This window comes from Pseudonaja textilis, chromosome 13 (genome assembly GCF_049901715.1).
Source record: "Pseudonaja textilis isolate UNSWEBS1 chromosome 13, rPseTex1.2, whole genome shotgun sequence".
Taxonomy (NCBI): Eukaryota; Metazoa; Chordata; class Lepidosauria; order Squamata; family Elapidae; genus Pseudonaja; species Pseudonaja textilis.
Window position 1 is genome coordinate 7,981,603 of NC_142002.1, and position 14,347 is coordinate 7,995,949.

The 14,347-nt window shown below is 39.2% G+C and overlaps 1 protein-coding gene across 9 annotated transcripts in view; it reads left to right on the plus strand.

Moving 5' to 3' along the window:
• Positions 1 to 14,347, plus strand: part of AKAP13 (A-kinase anchoring protein 13) — a 285,438-nt gene that overhangs the window by 250,353 nt on the left and 20,738 nt on the right. For all 9 annotated transcript variants that reach the window (XM_087941336.1, XM_087941338.1, XM_087941335.1 and 6 more), the window contains 8 exons: positions 2,764 to 2,929; positions 4,280 to 4,347; positions 5,452 to 5,524; positions 6,455 to 6,590; positions 7,613 to 7,725; positions 10,508 to 10,654; positions 11,639 to 11,889; positions 12,829 to 12,954. In XM_087941336.1, coding sequence (XP_087797462.1) covers positions 2,764 to 2,929; positions 4,280 to 4,347; positions 5,452 to 5,524; positions 6,455 to 6,590; positions 7,613 to 7,725; positions 10,508 to 10,654; positions 11,639 to 11,889; positions 12,829 to 12,954 — 1,080 coding nt within the window. The remainder of the gene's footprint in view (positions 1 to 2,763; positions 2,930 to 4,279; positions 4,348 to 5,451; positions 5,525 to 6,454; positions 6,591 to 7,612; positions 7,726 to 10,507; positions 10,655 to 11,638; positions 11,890 to 12,828; positions 12,955 to 14,347) is intronic.

Here is a 14,347-nt window from a genome sequence, read left to right on the forward strand (position 1 = left end):
TGGCTTTGAAAACTCAGGAATGCTAGGGGAAGAAAATGGTGTGCAAGAGTCAAAATAGAGTGGATGTTAAAGCAGCTTTAGACTGGTCAGTTGCAACACGGGTGACTGCCCCATGTTGTTTTTTTCGTTTCTGAAATGCATGCCAGGAAAGCCAATGAGACTTCCCTGAGGGGCTACAGTCAGAGCTGTAGGTATGTGTTCAGCCTCTGATGGGCCTTGCCTTCTGCCGAGAGAAAAAAGAGAGAGAGAGAGAGAGCGCAATCCTACATACCATTTTACTTGTATTTGCATGTATTACCCAAGGGACTCAGCCTTTCCTCGTCAGCAGAATTGCAACAGCTGTCTTTTTTTTTTTTATCCTTGCCATCTTCAACTATCCTACATTAACCATATGACTGCTTGCTTTCACCATGTGTTTAAAAAGATAGATAGATGATAGATAGATAGATAGATAGATAGATAGATAGATAGATAGATAGATAGATAGATAGATAGATAGATAGATAGGCAGGCTTTAGGGGGTGAAGGCAACAGTCTAGAAACGGGAGTTTTAGTCTCATCTTTTTTTTTGGGTGGGGGGGATACTCATCCAAGGTCAGTCCTAGGAAGAAGTGAGCTAGGACAAATCACTTCTGAAATCAAGGGAGTCAACACTGATTGAAAGAGACCCCCACTCCTCAAAAATGCAGGGTGTTGGTGATTGTTATAGAAGGGCCAGCAGTTGTTTATGAAGGTGACTGAGCTGTGGTGGTGCGGTGGTTAGAGTGCAGTACTGCCGGCTACTTCTGCTGGCTGCTGGCTGCCTGCAGTTTGGCAGTCTGAATCTCACCAGGCTCAAGGTTGACTCAGCCTTCCATCCTTCCGAGGTGGGCAAAATGGGAATCCAGATTGTTGGGGGCAATAGGCTGACTCTGTAAAGCACTTAGAGAGGGCTGTAAAAGTGCTATTGCTATGGCTGCAACTGATCATTTTTGTAATCCCCATGCAAATAGGAGTGGGATCCTAAACAAAGTGTGGTCCTGAGGTCAGTTCCTTTTTTGAAGTGCTAATTTGACCATAAAAATAATAGAGTGAGCATAATAAGGAGATGGACCTCAGCCCTTCCATTGGTCCAAAGTTGGAAGATTCAAGTATTATTTTGAACCTGCTGAAGAAAATCTAGGAGTTTCCAGATCATGACTTGGAAAACACAGACTGAGATGGATTGAAGGGAGGATTCTTGCCCCTCCTTCAGCCATCTTTAAGCTGATCTTAATCTCTTCATTGTCTGCGGATTGCAATTCCTAGGCCTTACCTGCCAACCTGATCTGTAGCTGAGCTACAGGGGAATTTTTAAAGTTGCAATCCCCACCTATCTGGACATGAAATCTTCTTGGAGGTATTTCAGGGCAAGCTTCTTGCCCTGAAATACTGTTTTTCCAATTTAATGTTTACGTGTATGCTCCTGTAATGAATATTATTTGTAAGGGGGTGTTGCATAATTCATAGTTGCCATGAACTACTTATTTTGAATCACTTTACCAGCAACAACAACCAGAATTCCTCCTTGACCTTGGCAATTTTAGGGAGGTCCAATTTTTTTTGCTTTTACTGGGGAAAAAAAAATCTAACTTTACAACAATGAAATCAGTGCTACTGATATACAGTGTAGCATCTCCAAACAGCATTTTAACTCATTCCAAGTAGGCTGATGTTTTTCTTGAAGTTCCACCTTCCTCTGTCTGTGGATAATATTATTACATTATGGTAAGGATTCCCCTCGCATATACGTGCTAGTTGTTTCTGACTCTAGGGGGCGGTGCTCATCTCCGTTACAAAGCCAAAGAACCAGCGCTGTCCGAAGACATCTCCGTGGTCTTGTGGCCAGCATGACTAAATGCCAAAGGGGGCATGGAACGCTGTTCCCTTCCCACCAAAGTGGTCCCTATTTTTCTACTTGCATTTTTTTTTACATGCTTTCGAACTTGTTGGCAGAAGCTGGGACAAGTAATGGGAGCTCACTCTGTTACATGGTGCTAGGGATTTGAACCGCCGAACTGCCAACCTTTCTGATCAACAAGCTCAGCATCTTAGCCACTGAGCCACTGCATACCTTCACTCTTTATAGGAAACTTCCTTTGCAGTACGTTGGTTTTAATGTTAGATTTTTAACTTTCTTGATTGAAAGAGTAATTTAGAAGAATAGAGGGAGCTATCTTGTCTCGGATGCTATAGTTTTAAGAGTATGCAGGAGCAAAATCAAAATAGGCTTCCTTCTTCCCGGCACTAACCGCAAAGTTTTGCATTTACAGAACCCACCTTCCTGTAGAGCTCAGTTCTCACATCAAAGTAGAACAATCTCTTCTAGAAGTTCATAAAATCTGGTGATAGAACTCATGGTGTGAACTCGCAGGTGGTTTCTCAAGGGTAGGAAAAATTCTTGCCTGAAACCCTGGATGTCTGCTGCCACATAATTCCGAGCTACAGTTCTGACTCAGGATAAGATAGTTTATTATGTTCCTACATATTGATAGCCTAGGTGATGAGGACTGATTCAAAGCAATGTGAGCGTTGCCCCGGGGTGTCTGCAGCCAATGACTCACAGTTGACTTGCTGAACATTAAATTGAAGGACAACTGCTTGCATCTTTGGCATATGGAGCTCATTTCTTGATGATGATGTCCCTGAATACATGCTACCTTGCACATGAAAGAACATCATTTTTACACACACACACACTTTATTTTATGTTATGAATGTCCTCCATGCACTTCTTTTTTTTAGGAGAAAGAGAAAGAGAAACTGAAGGAACGTGATAAAGACTCCAAGGAAAAAGACAAAGACAACAAGATACTAAATGGACATCTCTTCAGTGTCATCTCAACTGTGGGTCCCGTCAGTTGCTACCACTGTCTCAAGCCCTTCAACAAAGATTCATTCGTCTGTGCAAGTGAGTAATTTCCCCACCCCCCGCTTTGTGCACTGGAATGAATAGGAAATAGAATACATTTCTGAAAATAATTATGTGCATAAAATTACCATCGTTGCTTGCCCTTTTGATGCCAGGAGAGATGACAATGGTAGGAGAATCTGGAACAATGGCTGACCAATTTGAATTGACCAACTGAAAAGTGAAAAATATGCCCAAAATGTTTTCATATTCCATTCATGTTCTAGTAAAATACACTTGACATTACTATTATTGTTACTGCCAGTAGTGACTTCTGGGCCAAATCAGCGTATGCAGAAAAGATGGTGGAAGTTCCTTGTACAATCCTGTTAAAGAATTTTGACCTTTCCTGGTTATTAACAGAATTTATCAGTTGAATTCTGAAACAATCTCTCTGTATATTCTGTTTAAGCAGTGTTATGCATTAAATGCGATTTGTGTTTCTGGATAATTGGTAATGACTCAATGAAGCATTTCCCCTCCATATGTGCCACTTCAGGTTTAGAAAACTGAAACGGAATCATGTTACCTTCAAGGAGAAATTCCTGTTTTGGGAACCTGAACTTGCCAGTTCACTAGTATTGACTAAGGCAAAAATAAGAGTGAGCATTAAAGGTCATCCTATCACATGTTTTCTTATTGCCCAACCACACAACTATAGGAAGAGTCCAGAGCAATTTGCTTTCCTCTTGACAGGGGTACCCCCTCGATGGCATTGGACAGTATTGCAATCTTACAAGTTGAAATGGTGCTTGAGATGCTTGCTGACTAATTGGGGCTAAGCTTGCAAATGCAGTTGAAGAGGATGGCTAGGATTAGAAATTACAAATCCCATCAGCCAAAGAGTATTGGCTGGCAAGGACTAGAAGATAGTTTTTTTTCCACAGTGGCCCCTGCTTTGGGGAACAACTTCCTTTAGGAGATTAGAATGACCTCCCAACTATGGATATTTCCAAATGCATATTTCCAAATGCATATTTTGGGGAGAAGAGGGAAGGTTGCTCACTCTTATGACTTTTAAATAAGCTTTTCAGCTATCTCTTTTTTATTCTGGATGCAAGAGCTGACCACTGCCTGTTATAAAGAAAGTATCGATGGAAATCTGATCAAGAATTTATAGGACTTGGCTCATGCTGTGGATTCTTTTTTTTTAAGTTTTAAAGATTGCAAAGAAAAATTTAAGGGAGCTCAAAGTAAGTCTAGGAAAAAGTATCTATCTTCATCGTTATTTCCATTTGGGGAAGTTGCAGTTATGAATGATGAGATGCAATGAATGGGTATATGAACCCTGTATGACGGCTGACTTTCTCGTTGGCTACACATTAAAGATGTCCTCTTTGTTTTCCCCAGATTGTAGTGCCATTGTCCATAAAAGCTGCAAAGAGAATGTGGCTAGTTGTGCCAAGGTCAAAATGAAAGTAAGTATTCTTCTGGATTTTTTTCCCGTCAATATATTCACCTGTGTGGATATATGTATATATCTGAAAATGTACGGTTGTAACTTGGGAAGGAGAAAAAAACCATCCAATTTTCATATATGCAGGCTCATTAGGGCTCTGAAATATCTTCAGTTTGTTATTGTTTTCTTTAAAATAAATGTCTAGCCTTCTTGGTTGCAGGGAAAAAAATGCAAGCAAACTACTGTTTCACTGTGGCTAGGACTTCCAATAGATCAAGGTTAGTGTCAGGAATCCTGTATCTTATTCCATCTCGAGATGCAATAATAATCCTATTATTGCTATTTTATTTGTGATATCATTCTATTCAAATCCACTTCATAACTGCTGTGTGGTTCATTGTGATTATAGCACAAGCAGGAGAAGGAAGATACGGTAAATTTATGTTCATTTATTTCATTTGTGCCTGTGGGCTCTTCACTAGTTCATTCTGTTGCAATCAATTACCGGAACTGTCCAACTTGAATTCTTCCTCTGCTACAGTAATTTATTTGCAATAAATCTGTCATAAGCCAGATTTGCTGAGGCCTGTCTATGTAAATGCTAGTATCGGTAGATCTGATGTTCTATTCTATCTATAGAACGAAACATTCTTGAAGAACTGTAGTTTTTTGGAGTCCACTTAGGAGATCATTTAACAACATCCAGAAATTTCTAGTATTTTGAAGGCTAGAAACTTTTAGATAGCAGAAATATAATTTTTTTTAAATGCAAGGAAAGTTTTCAGTTTTAGGCCACTTAAAAAAAATTCCTATCTATGTGGCAATTGTATCATTGTGTGAGAGTTTCAGTTCTTTGACCCCTCAAACATTTTGAAGGATTTTTCTTCTAAGTGAGATTGAGATAAAAAAATAATAATGCACATTTTGAATTCTCATTCATGAGTCTGATGGACTTTATCTTGATGTTTGTGGCATGAAACAGTCACTGTGATTCATAAACCATGATTGATGTCTTAATTTGTTACATAAACTCAGCCAAACCCCTCTGAAACCTTAGCTTAGCATGACGTGTGAGCGGAATTCATATTATATCATTTTTTTTTCCTAATCTTTTCTACTTCAGCTCCAGAAAAACCCAAGCGGTCTTCAGCCTCACGACACTTCTTCATTGCCCACAGTAATTATGAGAAATAAGAGTGAGTATCTCTCTCCCCCCTGCCCCTCCCTTCTTGGCACAAGTTTCCCAAAGCTTGCCATTGGGTTGCGTATCCAGCTAGTTTTTATACTCGTGTTCTGTTAAATTCACGCGTTACAAAACACCTGGAGAAAAGAGCGTGCTTGTTAATTTAGAAAACAAATCCTCACTTTTCAAAAGGATTTTTCAAACGAACTCCAAGCAAGGAGGATGATAAAGGTGTTATCCATTCAGTTGTGTCTGACTTTTAGTGATTTTTGTAGACTTCCAATTTTGCACTACTTCTTGGAGTTGTGCTATGCTCTGGTTGGCGTCAGCTTTTAAAAATATATTTTATTGATTACATCCAATAAAATATTGGACATGGTGTGGTCGTACTGGCATAATTTTTGCCATACATACTAAAGTATATGATACATATCTTGTATACATTTATACAGTTAACTTATATCCATTGTATTATCCATCGTATTCCATTATAATTATTTACATAACTTCAATTATCCATTCTACAAATCCTAATTATTTTTTATTTTGGGTCCATCCTTTCTGCTCCCACCGTTGATAAAATTTATTCCATATCTTGTAATTTATTTTTCAATTCCAAAGTCAATCTATCCATTTTAGCACAAGTCAGTATTTTCTTTATCACCTCACCTTCTTCGGGGATTTCTCTATTTTTCTATTGTTGAGCAAGAACCATTTGTGCTGCCATCATAATATGTACTATTAAATAGATCCACCTCTTTACTATATTTCTCTTTCGTGATTCCTAATAGGAAAAGTTCCAGTTTGTATCCAATTTTCTGTCCAATCATCTCATCCAACAATGTCTGGATGGCATCAGCTTTGATGTTGATATTCTGAATACTGAATTGAGCCTGATCTCTCACTAAACCTCTTGCTGTCTCTGCTGGTGTTTTCCTTGTAGGTTCTCAGCCAAAAGAGCGACCCAGATCGGCAATTCTTGCCCCTGATGAGAACATAACGACGGCAGTGTTCAATAGTAGGCGATCCCAGCAGAACCTCTCCCTTTCAAAGAGTGTTTCCATTCAGAACATTGCTGGGTAAAGAACTTATTTGTTTGCTGCTTTGCTTTTTGGAGCAGGGATTCCATTTAAGACGTGCGTGGTCAGTGGTGCTGAAGATTGAACCAGTGAAGCCTGTGGGAAGAAGGCTCCAAATTCGGGGTTTATCTTTTCCACTTAAAAGATGATCCTGGATGAGAGGATTTGGGGAAGAGGAGTTATTGGTCTCACTCAATATATAAAAGACCCCTTCCTATGTTCACTGCACAAATGGCACATTGTTCATTGTACTTCTTCATGTATGTGTTTTTATGCATAGATGACATGTATCTTTATATTAGAATTACATTGCATTTTTAAATCTTTGTTAACTGCCTAGAATCACAATAGTGAGATCGGTGACTGTATCAGTTGATTCAATTTAAAATTGATAGGATAGATAGATAGATAGATAGATAGATAGATAGATAGATAGATAGATAGATAGATAGATAGTTTAGATAGATAGTGTAGATGGATGGATGGATAGATAGATAATGTAGATAGTGTAAGATAGTGTAAGGTATAGATAGATAGATAGATAGATAGATAGATAGATAGATAGATAGATAGATAGAAAGAAAGAATAGAATAGATAAATGGTTTAGATAGATAGTGTAGATAGGTGGTGTAGATAGTTTAGATAGACAGACAGATAGATAGAGTAGATAATGTAGATAGATGGTTTAGATAAATAGATGATAGATAGATAGATAGATAGATAGATAGATAGATAGATAGATAGATGATAGAGTAGATAGATAGTGTAGATAGATGGTTTAGTTAGATAGTGTAGATAGATAGGTAAGTAGGTAGGAGGTAGATAGATAGATAGATAGATAGATAGATAGATAGAAACATTGTTGTGCCAGATATAATTAATACATCAGACACAAATTACGTAATCATGCAATTTTCCCAATCCTAACATGGTGTCTCATTTTGATGTTGAATCTAACTTTTGGTGGACAACACTGCTTCTCAGTAGTTTACTCTCTTTTCCGTGTTTCTTGTCCTGGCAGAGTCGGAAACGATGAAAGTATCCTTCATACGCGGAAATTTCTCTCCCAATCAACAGACTCCTTGAACAAAATCTGCCGGGTAAATGAATCCATGGAATCGTTAACAGATGAAGGTAAGTGACTGTGTTGGGAAATAACATGCTTGAATGAAGGAAAAAAGCTGAAGGAGAGAAAAGAATGTTTTCACACATGCTACATTCTCTACATGAAGAAAATTAACTCCCCTCCCCAAAAAAGTTAACGTAGATCTCTTTCTATACAATTAAGAATTCTCCCAATTATTGGAAAAACCAAACATCGCCAATTCTGCAACACGATATGGAGGACTAGACTCTAACATTTAGCATTATTCACCAATAGCCGTTGGGTTGGCACTGCTTGGAGTTGATGTCCAGCGATGTTGGGAGGGCAGTATGTTGCTTCATTAGCTCTAGATCCGTGTTTCCAAACTCGGTAGACTTCCAACTTTCCCAGCCAGCCTTGCTCTTGTTTGGAACTCGAAGTCCAGATACCTAGATATAAACTAGGTAAGACATACTGCTCTAAACTGATGCATTTGCTACATTCTGCACTGAGCATAAAATACTGTTTAGTTGCTTAGTTGCGGAGTGGTGTGGTAGCCTAGAGGTGGAGCTCTTGCCTCACAATCAGGAGGATGTGAGTTCGATCCTAGGTAGAGGCAGTTATTTCTCTCTCTGGACACAATGAGAATATATCCTCTGAACAAAACTCCGCATTGGTGACTGGAAGGGCATCTGGCCATTAAAACACTCTGTTAGTTCCATTCAGTTGCCCAAACTCCACCCCACAAGGGATTATGGGGTCGTTAAATGAAGATGATCTAGTTGCTTACAGAGCAAGTAAACCTGTGACTGGACTGCAGCATGTAAGATTACAAGAAGTATACTTTGGGCATAGCAAACTAGAGGGAATCCGTGCCAAATAATTTTCATTTTAACTGCCTGTCTGGGACCAATGAAATGCTTAAGCACTGAAATGGGCTACTTTGTTAGCTGATAAATATTTTGAAGTCCAGGCTATTTCAGAGAAACGGGATTTGGAGGGCAAGAGAACAATTCCTCTGAGGTCTGTCCCAAGACAATTGTATAAATTGTTTCCGTAGCTTGATTATGCCAGCTTCATCAAAATCCTTTTCTGATGTTCTGTTAATTTACCCACGTAAACAAAGGCAGACAAATTACATCTTAATGATAACGCAATTACCTGAAATTGCATTAATGTCTCACTCTGGGAGATTTGCACAGCAATCGTAGAATTTCTCTGCATTCATTATTAAGTTACTTTTGAAAAGGTTGTGTTGCCGCTGAGGTTTTAACACTTGGGGGTGGGGGTATCGCAGGGGATGGACCAAATTCTTCCGGGTTTATAAAAGGAGAGTCCTAGGTTTGGTTATGGATGAAACCTAAACAGTCTGATAACTTTGTGATGATTGTAGCCTTAGAAAACTATAATAGCATTCTCGCAAGATCCTAATTCTGTATCTTTTTTTTTTTTGTACTCAAGGTGAGAAGTTTGCGTTCTGTTCCACTTAACTCTTTTTTTCTGCAAATTATTGCCCCAAAGGGAGTGGCGTTTCTTAATGCATAAACTGGGAACCTTTTTTAATTTTCAATTGATAACTTCATTCCTTCATGGTCAAGACCCAGGGGCCTTCAAACTTGACAGTTTTAAGACTTGTGGACTTCAACTCCCAGAATTCCTCCTCCAGTCATGTTAGCTCAGGAATTCTGGGAGTTGAAGTCCACAAGTCTTAAACTTGCCAAGTTTGAAGACCCTTGCTCTATGTTGTGTTGTATTTGTTGTCTGTGGACAAAAAAAAACAGAGTGGTATGAATTGTGAAGCTGGCAACCATTGTGAGGAGTCAATTGAAATGATAGATGAAGGGTTGATTATCCTACATAGCTTCTGAGACAGATTATAAAGGTTCCAGAGCAGTGGAATAAATGGGCAGCTCTAACAAGAGAGATTTACCCCAAGGAAGTACTGCTCTGCCTTTTTTCTTGCCTGTAAGAGATTTGAAACTAGGGAAGAGCAGTGAAATAGCCAAGAGCAGGGAGTGTGGACTTCAACTCCCAGAATTCCTCCTCCAGTCATGTTAGCTCAAGAATTCTGGGAGTTGAAGTCCACAAAGTCTTAAACTTGCCAAGTTTGAAGACCCTTGGCCAAGACAGTGTGAAAAAGCAAGTGGGGAGTCAATTCAAAGTGTCTGACACCCCTTTTTTTCAGCCACTATTTTTTCTCACCAAGAGCAGAATTCAGAAAAAGGACCATTGCCCAAGGTGCAAAGTAATATCTATAATCAAAATATATCATAATCAACACTCTGCATGCTGCCTGCAAAATAGAATTCCTTTACTCCTTTGAGCTCAAGCGGCTAAATTCCATTGGTTATTCCTCTGATCATGTGACTAGAATGAAGGTCCTGTCCTATTTTGGCTGCTTTCTAAATCCTAGGGAAACATCACATGCAAGACCTGAAGGAAATCAAAATATTCGCCCAACTAGTGTTTTGAGATATTTATGGAATTGATAGATCTTGCAACCAGGAGGCATCAAGACTCTTGGCTTTGGATCATTAGGAAAACAGTTGTTAAGTGAATCTGGCTTCCCCATTGACTTAGGTTGTCAGAAGGTCACAAAAGGGGATTACATGACCCTGGGACACTGCAATTGTCATAAATATGAATTAGTTGTCAAGCATCCGAACATAAATCACACGACCGTAGGAGATGCTACAGTGGTTATAAGTGTGAAAAATGGTTATAGGTCATTTTTTTTAGTACCGTTGTAACTTTCAACAGTCACTAAATGAACTGTTGTAAATTGAGGACTAGCTGTACAAGAATCAGATCATCTCTGTCTCTCTCTTCTAGGGGCAGACATGAATGAAGGACAGCTCATGGGAGATTTTGAAACAGACTTGAAACATCTGGAAGCTCAGTCTTGGAGTCAAGTGGTGGACAGCAAGTTTCTCAAACAACAGAAGAAAGACATTGTGAAGCGACAGGACGTCATTTATGGTGAGTGACAGGCAAAATACAGTCTCCTGGTTTAAGTTCTGCAATAGGGAGAGAAATCATGCCATTTTGATTTATTTTGTATTTTTAGCCATACTGTAGCTTGGTTGGCTTGATTTGGAATAAGTGTGTCTTTGAAGCCAACAAGCAATGCAGTATTACTGCAATTATTCTTTCTATAATAACTCTTTTGAGCATTTTACATATTTGCTTTTCTACCCTGTGTTCTGTTCTTTGCTGTTTTATTTTATGGTAGGTCATATGTATTCTTATTTTACATTTATTTATTTAGTGTATGGCATCTACAAGAGGTCATGCAATCACTGATATACACATTTAGTTTTAATAAAGCATCAACAAATATAGTTGATAGATAGATAGATAGATAGACAGACAGACATAGATGATAAATATAGATAGATGATAGATGAGAGAGAGGTGATAGATAGATGATAGATAGATGGACAGATGATAGATAGACAGATACCAGTAGATAGATGAGACAGAGTCAGACATACAATACAATATAGGAGCCTAACCCTAACCATAATAAAATCACCATAATATGGAGTCATAGAATTGCAGTGAGATAGATGTTATAATTCAACACCTAAGGAAGCTAACCATCTCAATGTTTCTGGTGTTGCTGCGGTGAGGACATTCCAGGTGCCTTGAAATTTCCCGAGGTGCCATTCTTGGACTATATGTGTTATATAGTTTGCTTTGGTGGCACATTGTGAGCTCTTGGCCATTCCCCACTTATTTTACGCTCTCTTTGGTTCATATTGCCAGTGAGTTGCATCGGAGGATTTCTGATGAGGGTAGATACAGTGAAATAGGTATTCAAGCACTTCTCGAATAACTCAGCTATAGAAGCCATATTGACTTCTAAATCAAAGGCGAGAAAAGCTGTAGCTGTGTTTTCTCACGCCTTGGCAGAGCCTTGTGTATCTTTCTGATTGTCCCCTCTATGCTTCTCCTTTCCAGAACTGATGCAGACGGAGATGCACCATGTCCGGACCTTGAAGATCATGAGCGATGTCTACAGCAGAGGCATGGTGCAGGAGCTACAATTTGAGCAGCAGATGGTGGAAAAAATCTTTCCTTGCTTGGACAACTTGCTGAACATCCACAGCCAGTTCTTTCAGCGAATCCTGGAGAGGAAAAAGGAATCCCTGGCTGACCGAAGTGAGAAGAACTTTGTCATCAAGAGGATAGGGGACCTCTTAGTGAATCAGGTAAGTTGCCATAAGCCTTGCCTCCAAAGAAGGACACAAGTTCATGATTTGTCTGTCATTCTTCTCCACTACATTTTCTTCACAAAATTTGCTTTGGAAACCTTTTCGAAGAGAAGTACGTTTCTGAAGATTGAGTTAAAGGGCGGTGCCTTTGTGCTTATCTGAATGATAAAGTGGCCAAAAGGTTTATCTAAACAGAGATCTTGTTTAGTTGTCTTTACAACAAATCCCGTGGCTTCCGTTCAGTCTCAAAGGAGGACTGACTTATTTTAGTGATGTCAACCCATTTCTGTATTTTTGCCAAGAAAATGGCAGGGATATTTCCACAGAATGACAACTGTTGAAGATACCTTTATTGTTTTTTTCATTGTCCCCTTAGATAGTTTTAATGACCAAAGCAAAAACAAAATCACAAATGGAAGATGGAATTGATACAGAATAAAACTGTTGTCTCCTTTGATGAGCGGAGAAGCACAAATTCAGGGAGATCATTTCAATTTAACTTTATGGTCCATTTGCTTTCAGTTAAGACCTCAAGAAGAATTTAAACAACCCATATAGATCCAAAGAAGTAGATATTTCTTTCTCTGGGCACAATGAGAATATTTCTGCTGAACGAAACTCCGCATTGGCAACAGGAAGGGCATCCGGCCATTAAAACACTCTGCTAGTTCCATTCAGTTGCCATTCACTCCACCCCGCAAGGGATTATGGGATCGTTAAATGAAGATAAAAGAAGATGATATAGATCCAAACCTCTGCATTGACAAAAGCATCCCGACTAAAACCTCTTTCCCTAGATGTCAATGGCCTCACCTCTTGCAGAACCTTCTGCAAGAGGTGAGGCCATTGACATCTGGGGATGTCTTAAGTGGGCTTGGATGGTGTTCCTCACTCCATGAATTCCCTCCTTTTTTATTTATCTCTTGCAATTTGCAGTTTTCTGGGGAGAACGCTGAGCGAATGAAGAAAACGTATGGGAAGTTCTGTGGGCACCACAATGAGGCCGTGAATTACTTCAAAGACCTTCATTCTAAGGATAAAAGATTTCAGGCCTTCATCAAAGTAAGCTGGCAGGGGGATACAGTTTTTGCGAGGGTTGTGGGTGTGACCTTTAGAATGATAGGAATGATGAAACCTACCTGAAGATTAACATTATCCAGGCTTTGCTTGTTATACAATACAGCTACCAGGTGTTGACTGACATAGTTTTATTGAAAACTAAGATCCTACTCCATCTGGGGACTTCTCTGTCTGCATCAGCTGTGGATAATAGCAATAGCACTTAGAATTATATGTCGCTTCACAGCCCACTCTAAGCAGTTTACAGAGTCAGCCTATTGCCTTCCATAATCTGGGGCCTCATTTTACCCACCTTGGAAAGAGGGAAGGCTGAGTCAACCCTGACCCTGGTGAGATTCAAACTGCCAAATTGCAGTCAGTCAGCAGAAGCAGCCTGTAGTACCGCACTCTAACCACTGCGCCACCATGGCTCATAATGTAGTGTTCTAGATGTTGTTGGCCTGTAATTTCCATCAGCCTTGGCCACTGTTGCCCAACAGCGAAGGAAGATGGAAATTAACAGCATCTCAAGGATTTATACAGGTAGTCCTCGACTTGCAACAACAATTAAGCCCAAAGTTTCTGTTGCTATGCCAGACAGCCATTAAGTGAGTTTTGCCCCACTTTACAACCTTTTCTTGTCCCAATTGTTAAACACCGCAGTTGTTTTTTTAAATTTTTTAATTAAATTTTTATTCTTTAAAAACCAAAAATACAGAATGCTCATTTCCATCAACAGTGTTTGTGTTACTGTATATACATGTTTCTCATTTTGTGACTATACATCATTTTTATCTTTATTCTTCACCCATTCATACCACCTATTGCATATTATGAATATCGCATAATATTCTCGATCATCCTTGCCTCTTAATTCCATAGTGAATTTGTCTAGCTCTGCACAATCCATTATTTTTTGAATTAAAGTTTCATCTGGTGGTATTTTCTTGCTCTTCCAACTATGTGCAAAGGTGATTCTTGCTTCCGTTAAGATGTGTACAATAATATATCTTTTATCCTTGCTCAAATTCCCTTTAATCATATCTAATAGGAAGATTTCTGGTTCCAGTTTAAGTCTATAATTTGTAATTTCAAAAAGCCCCTAACCTCTATACATTGCCACCACATGTGGAAAAATGTTCCTTTTTTTTACAATCTTTTCTTGTCCCAGTTGTTAAGTGAATCACTGCTTTTGTTAAGTTCATAACATGTTGGTAAGAGCATCTGGCTTCCCCATTGACTTTGCTTGTCAGACGGTCACAAAAGGGCATCACGTGACCCCGGGACACTGCAACCATCATAAATATGAGTCAGTTGCCAAGTGTCTGAATTTTGATCACATGGTTACGGGGATGCTAATGCCTAACAGGCATAAGTTGCTTTTTTTCAGGGCTGT